A 10,209-nucleotide genomic window follows, 5' to 3' on the forward strand; every position below is an offset into this window, starting at 1 on the left:
CGTGGTAACGCCGCATTGCTTTGAACTCGATTCGAAGCATATTGTCACTGTCTTGTTGAGTAACGAAGAGGAATTGTACATGGATAACAGACCCCTCCGATAGCATTGAACGGGTCTACAAGTCTATTGTACACAGTGAGTTGCACAACTCATTTCAAACACCTGTACTGTAACCTGGAAAATGAAACCGTCTCGCAGGAGGGAATGTTGCCAAAAACAAGTGAGTCTGCTCTTTACGTAGGATATTAGCACTCACTTTTCCATCAGTTGCAATATGAATCAGGTGTGAACATCTTGTTTATTATTTCCCTTGCATGAGGCATCTTAGCAGATTATTTGAAAGTTTTCTGATGAAGTGGTTATCTTCGCGCTGGTTTAACAACAGATGTGGTTCAACCTTAAAATCCACAGTAGTTCAGAGAAGTGATCGAATTATTGTGTCTTTTCAGGATATGAATACCCTACCTATAAATCACTAGTCATTTTCAACAACGATTTGGTAGTGTTAAACAATTATTTCTTGTTAAATTCTATATTTGTTCGACATTTTGGGTTTTTTTTTTATTTTTGGGAAATTCTGGCTATTTTGGGAAACTTTATCCTTTATCCTTCTATTGGCAGTACCCATAAGTGAATGTGGCGAGTGCAAACAAAGTTGAAGTGTTAACAAAGGAGGATAGGATTATCCGACCATAAAATAAAGTAACAAATGTGGTTAATTTGAACTGTGGTGGTGGATAACCGCACTCTACCTGTTCCTTCTATAATGAATATGTTTCACCAAAATAATTGTTGTGAAATGTCGAAGGGGCGGACGAGATTACATAAAATATGTGTGCAGAGAAAATATATCGAGAATATTTTATGCAAGATACATTTTTAAAGACATCAAATCCGTCTTATCCGCAGCAGCTTTTCTATGGTTGTCTTTCTTGAAGAAATCAATAAAATTGGTTCGCACCTAAATGGGAGTTCTATGGACCTTCTCCATGATGAATCAAGGCCTGTGTCCACATCCCTCGCAAGGCAAGTATGATGGAAACCTAACCCATCGGAAAACTTTTTTTTTCCAATCCTGTTGTCGAATATCATTTAGTCAATTTACCGACGCAAACTCGGTCAACGACACTTCGGTTTGGGAGCCAACCGTTTGTTACAAAACACTTCCAGCGCTAAAACGAGTGGAAATGCATTTCTGCAACTCGATGCACTTGTGTGTGAGCAAATTTTTATTGGGTACCGGTACTGTCCTTCTTTTAAAGACAAAACATTTACTTTTTCTTTTTTCTTGAATTCTCTCTTCGCAATGAAGAAAAAAACATTTTCTTAGTGCATCTAAACTTACTTAACTAACTTAGCTTAACTTATTATACAACTTATGTGTACTCGTAATAATAGATAGCATGACCTCCAGAATTTTTACCGATCGTTTCCTCACGTTAGAACAATGATGTACGATTAAAAAAAAACTAGCAAGATAGGAGCAGCACAACTGCAAGGATGAATTATTTCATCAACGCGTTTAAGCGGTTATCTGAAGTGAGGAAGAAAGAGAGTGAGTTGGATTCTAAAAAGGCTGAAAATTTCTCTACTCTGACTTCAAAATGGAACACGAACAATTTCTGAACTACTTTACTGCCTTTATTCCATCATTTCTTCCTTCTGAACTCCACCTCCTTATTTTGCCAAACAAAAAAGTGATCTCAGGTGATTCCGATCCTTCTGAGGTGATTCCAACCCTATGTGTTGAGTGCAATGAGTCCACACAAAATTCCACACAGATCATTTTTATGGATAAGCGAGGCGTAAATATCAAGTAAATTTCAGAGTTTCAGAAAAGTTTAATTTGAATGTATAGAAGAAAGAACTCATGAGCGGTCGTAAGCTTCAGGTAAATTCGAAGAACAAGAAAGGAAGACTTATAATAAATATAAAAATTTATAAATGAAACAAATATACAAATAATAATAGTGTAATTTGAATTTAAATTTTGAACGTATAGAAGAAAAAAGCTCATGAATTGAACTGAAACGAATGAAATGACTCCGTGCCGCATTTTTCTCTGACAGACCTGATTGAGCATAATGGTTGTGCCCTATGAATTCTGTAGGCGCTGGGAGGACTTGTGCAAATTTGCTTTTCAACGAACACACCCCACGAACATTGATTTTCACGAAGAAGAGTGTTGAGGACAGCCGTGAATGATGATCATCTACGAAATAATCATCAAATCAGAAAAATTCCTCTTAAATTCAATCAGATGCTTTTCAAAAGTGCTTTGCTGTCTGCTTTTCTGACTCCAATTCAATTTCATACATTTAATGAGAGTAGCTTGAGCTAAATTTAGATTCGCTAGTTTTAAATTCGTCTCAACATTTTCATGGTAGCTACAGTAGACCTGATACGGGTCCAGAACCTCGGGATTCTTCTCAAATTTCCTGAAGAATTAAGGTAAAAGTGTTTAATTTCTTGCTCTATTAATTCATATTTATTGTGGTATTTAGTACTCTTAAAATTTATTTGTTTACTTTTTTCTTCGGAGGATTTTTCCCAACTGCTGAAATGAATTATGTTGTTGAGCTTGAAATCTTAGATTATTTAAAACGTATTCAAATAACATGCATTTCTTCATTCATAAAAATTCCACAATGACGAACGGAATGAAACAGAGAAACTTCGCATGAAATGACCGTTTTTCACTCTTTAACGTGACACAGAGGGACGATACATTTCGCAGGTTTCAATCCTTGGGGGCAATCCTTGTCCTCCATACAAGGGTCGCCTCGCATTGTATAAGGCTTCGGAGCACTGGAATATACCAACCATTTACGACATGAAACCCACGACCTGCATAACAGAAGCGCATACCTTTTGTCAAAGACGCACACAACATACATTTCACATTCGTTATTTTCCTTCGGGAAAACTGTCATTCCACATCCGTATGCTGTTGCATTTGGATATATCATCTGAAGGGATTGAGACGGAATTTACTATTTTGCAGTGTAAAAATGATTAATAGCACCACCTGATTCTTGACTGGCTCGATAGTTTCCAAGAGGTTTGCTAGGCCGTCCACAGCAGTATATTTACCTTCATAGGCATCGTTATAGTTGAATGTTCTGAATGTTCAAAGTTTGTTTGATGTAATTTTTCCCTTTATTTCTCTCTTTCACGTGGTAAAAAGAGAAGGAACGAAAAGAATTAAGTAATAGGAAAGCTGAGCTATAGAGTAGTAGTAGCGTGCACAATCCTTATTATCTCATTGATTAAGGAGATCAAAAACTTTTACGTACAAATTATCTGTCATCCAACAAACACATCTACAAAGCCAGCGGCACTAGGAAAGATATTCGCTCAAAGACTATCTGTTTTCTTTGCTATCGATGCCCCGAAAAGACCGCTGTGCAAGTATAGGGTGGTAAACCTGAAGTGTGACGAGCTATGGGAAATCCGGAGATTTCCTGGGCCAAAGAAACCGGTAAGGGCACTGACTGGACCTTCCTGCGAGATTGTGCGCAGTCCTCTGCGAAAGAGGACACTGGAGAGGTGTGGGACTGATTTTTCGGATTCCTGGGTGAAGGTGTTTCCCCGTCAAATTCGCACCATCTCAATCCTTTGGATATTGATTTCTAGCCGATTCTAGAGAGAGTTTCTAGAGGGATTCTCGTCAAAGATCCTGTTCTTTTGAGCATAAGTGGGTGGATTTGCTGAAAAGATCCCTGAATTGGGGATAGGACAAGGGAAATGATTGCGCGTATCCTCAAAAATTCCCGAAAGAGATTGGTTGCTTGCACTGAAAGTTATTCTGTGGGTGTTGTGTGGACATAGAATAGAATGTTGTGACTATTGAATAGAAAAAAATATTTTCTATTTGGATTGATTGATGGAAAGTTGTGAGTAATTTTTTCCGTCGCACTTCATGTGGTCCACCCTGTAGATGAGAGGACTACGGAAATCTATTCAAATGAGAAGTAGGAACAACATACCGGTTAAATCTCAACAGACCGTATTCGCTTGCGTTCAAAGTGCCGAAAGTTTCAATCTCATTCATAGCTTTGCGGTAGAGATTATGACTGAACCTCTGAAAAACAATTAACATTTACCCCAAGAAAATCATTAAACGAAACTCGCAGAGGTGCCGGACCTCTCCCTGGGCTGCGAACCCAAGACGTACGTTTCAGCGCTTATTTATTTTATTCCTTAGAAAATGGAGTGAAGTGGCTTACGAGTCCGAACATTTGTCCTCCCGGGCCCAGCGTTATTTGTGACGAATACTTTTCACCTTTCGCAGCCAAAGTACGAATTTGTAAGAAGAATGTATCTATCGCCGATATGTGCTCAGTGGGGAATTCCGGTATCCGACACTTTTCTAGAATAATCACATAAAAATCGTCATTCGTAGCTAATTTTCTGCTGCTGTTCCTTACTGGAGGTGAAGTTGTCCTGACCACTGGAGGTGGAAGTTGCTTGAGCGGAGTTTAGAAGTGCCAGAATGGCTATCTATAAAAAGAAAAACTGAGAAGAAACGCATTCAAGGAATCTGGCACTCAAAATTACTGAAAATGTAACTAACGGTGCCGAGGAATAGCGCTTGCATTTCGAAGGTGACGAATGAATTCCATCGATTCCACGTAACCTATATACGATTTGTCCGAGGTACTACTGTATTCTTTTTCGAGCTGTATCCCTCCAACCATTTTAATCTGTCATAATCTGCACAGAATATCCGTAATACTAGGTGATATCCCTAATTTCCAGGTGAATCGACAAAGGATACGACAATTAACGGTGTAAGACCAGTTATTGTGTGAGCTGGTTTAGTCTTTTACCATTTTTTGGTGGCACTGTACATTCCAACGAGCTACAAACTAAATCCGTTTCCTTTGCACATTCATTTCGTTATGAATTGGAGGACTCGAGAATTTTGAGAAGACGTGTGAAAGCATTTCAACAATGAGTCACACAGCATGATATCAATGAAATCGTAACTGAGCGGTTCGGTTTTATAGCTGTTCACAAAACTTCAGTCCATTTCAAATAAGTTTTTCATGTTCATGAGTTATTAGCGATCATTTCCGAACTTTCGTACCGCAGCACAATTAGAAACGGAAACACTGGAACTGCTAATTCTGCTCGTGGTAACGCCGCATTGCTCTGAACTCGATTCGAAGCATATTGTCACTGTCTTGTTGAGTAACGAAGAGGAATTGTACATGGATAACAGACCCCTCCGATAGCGCTGAATGGGTCTACAAGTCTATTGTACACAGTAAGTTGCACAACTCATTTCAAACACCTGTACTGTAACCTGGAAACTGAAACCGTCTCACAGGAGGGAATGTTGCCAAAAACAAGTGAGTCTGCTCTTTACGTAGGATATTAGCACTCACTTTTCCATCAGTTGCAATATGAATCAGGTGTGAACATCTTGTTTATTATTTCCCTTGCATGAGGCATCTTAGCAGATTATTTGAAAGTTTTCTGATGAAGTGGTTATCTTCGCGTTGGTTTAACAACAGATGTGGTTCAACCTTAAAATCCACAGTAGTTCAGAGAAGTGATCGAATTATTGTGTCTTTTCAGGATATGAATACCCTACCTATAAATCACTAGTCATTTTCAACAACGATTTGGTAGTGTTAAACAATTATTTCTTGTTAAATTCTATATTTGTTCGACATTTTGGGTTTTTTTTTTATTTTTGGGAAATTCTGGCTATTTTGGGAAACTTTATCCTTTATCCTTCTATTGGCAGTACCCATAAGTGAATGTGGCGAGTGCAAACAAAGTTGAAGTGTTAACAAAGGAGGATAGGATTATCCGACCATAAAATGAAATAACAAATGTTGTTAGTTTGAACTATGGTGGTGGATAACCGCACTCTACCTGTTCCTTCTATAATGAATACTTACTTAGATACTTAGATACTTAGATTGCCCGTCTTCACCCGACGTGCGGGCCCCAGCATCTCTTCCACTCGTTTCGTTCCCTCGCCATTGTCATCCAAGATGTTCTCAAGCTTCGTGAGTGACGTTGACGAGGTCCTTGAGCCGTATCCAGCTGACTTCTCAGCTGGCCCATCCGTGCAGCGAACACGTCACCCCATCTCATTGACGGTCTCCCTCGGGGGCGTTTAGCGTCCATTGGGATCCACTCTAGCGTTCTTTTAGTCCATCTATCGTCGATTCTTCTCATGATGTGACCGGCCCATCTATATTTTGCTTTCGATACATATTCGGCTGGGCCGCGAAGACGGGACATTCCTCTTAAGTCGGAGCTACGAAGACCGGCAAGGTGTTGTGTGCGCCGGTTAAACTTCAGTAAACATCTCTCAAGGTCTCTGTGGGTAGTAAGTAGCTTCCTAGACGTGGCCGCGGTGTCTATCCACGTCTCCGCTGCGTAACAGAGCGCTGGAAGGACTGTCGAGTCGAACAGATGAGCACGAAGATCTTGGTCCGTCAGTTGGTCCGTAGCTTCCCTGACGGCTGCGAATGCTGCCCATGCTGCTCTCATTCTTCTATTCAGTTCTTCCTTCAAGTCGTTTTCCATGTTCATACAACGTCCGAAGTATACGTATGACGGAGTTTCCACGATTTGGGAGTCTTCAAGTTGTACTTCTCCCTCCTCGCAGTGCGCGTTCTTCATGAACTGTGTCTTCTTTCTGTTTATTCGTAGTCCTATTCTCTTCCCTGCTTCGTTCAATTCGTTGAGCATCGTTTCTGCTTCATTGGTACTGCTCGAAAAGAGAACGATGTCGTCCGCGAAACGAAGGTTCGAAAGAAATCTTCCATCAACACGTATGCCCCTTTCTTCCCAGGATAGTGATTTCATTATCCGTTGCAATGCAGCCGTGAACAGCTTCGGCGATATAGTATCGCCTTGTCGTACCCCCTTTTTCAATGGGTATGGTGAGGGGGGTGGAAAAGCTTTATCCTAGTCGTGCATCGATCGTAGCAAAGGCCTAATGTCCTCACATACGACTCGTCCACACCTTGATCGACCAGCGCTGACAGTACTGCGTTCGTTTCTACGCTGTCAAAGGCTTTCTCATAGTCGACGAAGGTTAGAACAAGAGGCAGGCGGTATTTTCGGCAAACCTCTATGACCCTCGACATGGTCTGGATGTGGTCCAAGCAGCTGAACCCTTGGCGGAATCCAGCTTGTTCTTGAGGCTGGGCTTCATCCAGCGTCCTAGATATGTGCGTGAGTATGATCTTGAATACTTTGTATAACACACTCAGCAAGCATATCGGACGGTAGTTCCGAAAGTCCTTTAGGTCACCTTTCTTATGGATAAGAACGGATCGCGAGGTCTTCCACTGGTCTGGGATCCCTTCTTTCTGAAGATAGGATGTCATGTGCGCTGCTAAGATTGCATGAAGCGGATGGCCACCAGCTCGAAGAAAGACTGCTAATATAAAATCAGGCCCGAAGAGGGGGCGCAGGTTTCACGCTCTTGATAGCGAGTCGTACTTCCGAAGGGAGAATCCGTGGGTGGAGCTTCACCAGAGGGAGTGATCGGGCTTGACGCAGGAGTTGATGAGCGAAAAAGGTTTGAGTAGAACCTTTAGAAAAAGATTTCTATCTCACCACGAGAAGAAGTGTGAGTCCCGCCTTCGCTCAGCAAAGCTGCTATCAGGATATCATATTCGCAAAGATCCCTGCGGCACTTCTTTAGACTCGTTCTTCTTTGTGCTGCTTCCAGAATCTTCTTCTGCCTGTATTTCGAAAGATCCTCTTGCAAAGCTTTTCTGCAGATAGTGATTGGTGGTAACCGCTCAATGTGTGATGCATTCAGATCAATACTTAAAGTCCTTCTTTCCAACAACTCATTGGTGGTCTTCAAAATTCGATTCATGTTCATCATACGCGGCTTTGAGGCACGGTTAGCATAGGCTCGCAGTCCTCTGAGTAGCAGCTCGTAGTCCACGTTTGGGTCCTCCTCGATGTGACAGTCACCCTAGAACAAGGAGTCCTCGAGTACGCAATCGTCGTAGTCGACTTCTTTTCTGCTTCGATGCCGATAGCAGATGTTCTTTTCCACCGTGTAGCTAAGTTGTATTTTAGCAGGAGGGAGACGATTTGGTAGAGCCATCCTTTTAAGTGGTAATCAGAACTACTTAAAAGGATGGCTCTACCAAAACGTAAAGTAGACATCACCTCCGCTCAATGTGGTCGATCTTCGCACGAGTCGCGCCATTGGGCGATTCCCATGTCCACCGACGTCGATCTTCCTTCATGAAAAGATAATTCCCATGAAAGAGGCGAGCGGCAGACAATAGCCCTGCAAGACGTTTTCGTTCCGGTCCCCCAGTCCAAATCTTCCGATTCTGTATTCCTCTTCTGTGGCCTTTTCTAGTTTTGCGTTGAAGTCTCCGACAACGAATCTGTAGGGCTTCTCGTTGCGGATTACTTCCTTCAGCTCCTCGTAAAACGCGTCCAATTCAGATTCATCAGCTGCTGATGTTGGTGAGTAGCACTTGATGATACTGATGGGTTTTTTGCACATAAAACCGAGGCGAAGAATGGCCAGACAAGGTGATAGGACCTTGTAAGAATCAACAAAATGGACCAAAGATGGGTGCACAAGAAAACCAACATAGTCTACATTTTGCGACGGAATATTCTCTCCACGAATGACGAGTTTATCATTCGTCATTCATCTGTCGTACATCGCTCCTTTTGCTCTTGATCTCCTGCAGAGCAATCACGTGAAATTTGATAATGCTATGTAGCTCCGAGAAGGGCATGAAGATCAGCGTCTGTGGACATTGTTCTTGCGTTTTAAATACACATTCTGAGACAGTCTCCATGGCGAGTCGTGCATATGTCGCCTTGATGCAGAATCAAAGATGTCCTGAGCTACCTGATTTGATTGCCTCTCACCGGTCTGCCGTTCGACGTCTGAGACAGCAGGGCCCAGGGCTGTGAAGAGGAATACTGAGGCAGCGAATATGCTGGAGTGACAGAAAGACTTCTACAATCTAATCACCCCTGCCATGGTGAGCTTAACTTTCACCACATGTCGACGCACAACCTACATGGGAACCACCTTTCGACATTTTGCTAAGACGGTGTTGGATCTTAACAGTGCTTTACTCTTAGCTAGGCTTCCGTTTCCGAAATCTCGGAATGTGTCGAACTCCTCGGCTTGGGAGACTTTGCCGGAGGACGAACCTCCATTGTGCATCGCAGTTCGACGCGCAGAGTCACCTCCACGCCACTATGAGGCGGTGGCACCTTGCGGAGACTTCATCTCATTTGTTCACTGAAACTCAGGACTAAAATGCAGTGTAAAATCTCTGGTAGAATAGAAGCTTTTGTGTTTTGAATTTAATGAATCAATGTGTTGTACATCCCATAGTTCATTCTTGCAAAATAGAATCTGCGGTGGCATCGTGAATTAGCGTTTGTTTCCCCGGCTACTGTCAAATCCATATATGATCAAGTTGCTCGGGATTATTGCCGTTGTGCTTGCGTTTTCCCCAAATATGCCTTTTTTGTTAATTTTTATATTCATTTAAAACGATCTAATTGCCATATTATTATTAAAGTTTCATGGCTAATTCTTTTCTTTTTTGTTGAAATGACAATAACTTTTCGAACAACCTAATATTATTGAAAAAAAGTTTATTGATCCCTAACATATCTATAGTTGAAACGAATAATTACCGTGCTGCAGCGATTGCCGGAAGCTGTGCAGCGACGTTACATCTTTCCTTATAGAGGTCACTGTAAATGTAGGACGTCACTTCTTACTCTCTTATCGATAGTTTCCAGACCAAAACCACTTCCTCTGCAACGGAGCACTTCTTTCTCAGAGGAAATAAATTTCTGTTTTTTTTTTGCTACAGTACTACTCCTTGGTACAGTTTTCTTTCTGGCAAAAGATTATATTGTATTGAAAAAAATAATTTCACGGCTACCATAGTAACGTCGACTAGTTTCGAAAAATAATTGCGAAAGCAAGTATGAACGTATGTTAGAGTATTATGTACATAGTTATTTGCTGTAATGTTATCCCTTATTACCTACTAATTTGTTGTTATGTTATCACCTAGTTATTTGTTGCTATGTTATACCTCAACACCTAGTTATTGGTTAGTGCATCATAATCGATCGATAGTAAGGTCAATTGGTGACTCAGGGTTCGCGCACAAATGGGCGGGGTTTCCCAGGCCAAGGCGTGTATAAGGGCGCGTCTGC

General features: G+C 41.6%; 2 protein-coding genes across 4 annotated transcripts; both read right to left on the reverse strand.

The window, feature by feature from the left end:
• Positions 1–2,696: 2,696 nt before the first annotated feature.
• Positions 2,697–4,600, reverse strand: RB195_004702 (uncharacterized protein; the record flags this gene model as incomplete). The annotated part of the gene is made up of 7 exons (XM_064182662.1): positions 2,697–2,808; positions 2,869–2,969; positions 3,029–3,122; positions 3,990–4,084; positions 4,230–4,372; positions 4,431–4,503; positions 4,577–4,600. The coding sequence occupies 7 exons, from the start codon at positions 4,598–4,600 to the stop codon at positions 2,697–2,699; spliced, it is 642 nt and encodes a 213-aa protein (XP_064033929.1).
• Positions 4,601–5,946: 1,346 nt separating this feature from the next.
• Positions 5,947–9,193, reverse strand: RB195_004703 (uncharacterized protein; the record flags this gene model as incomplete). 3 transcript variants are annotated; one of them, XM_064182665.1, is made up of 6 exons in its annotated part: positions 5,947–6,894; positions 6,978–7,414; positions 7,594–7,963; positions 8,297–8,551; positions 8,870–8,960; positions 9,045–9,193. In XM_064182665.1, 6 exons carry the CDS (start codon positions 9,191–9,193, stop codon positions 5,947–5,949), a joined length of 2,250 nt encoding a protein of 749 aa, XP_064033930.1. The 3 variants fall into 3 exon arrangements, with proteins under 3 accessions (XP_064033930.1, XP_064033931.1, XP_064033932.1); XM_064182664.1 differs by lacking the exons at positions 5,947–6,894; positions 6,978–7,414; positions 8,297–8,551 and having other exon boundaries at positions 7,571–7,963; XM_064182663.1 differs by lacking the exons at positions 6,978–7,414; positions 7,594–7,963; positions 8,297–8,551; positions 8,870–8,960; positions 9,045–9,193 and having other exon boundaries at positions 5,947–6,834.
• Positions 9,194–10,209: the final 1,016 nt, after the last annotated feature.

The sequence above is a fragment of the Necator americanus genome, chromosome I (genome assembly GCF_031761385.1).
Source record: "Necator americanus strain Aroian chromosome I, whole genome shotgun sequence".
Lineage (NCBI taxonomy): Eukaryota > Metazoa > Nematoda > Chromadorea > Rhabditida > Ancylostomatidae > Necator > Necator americanus.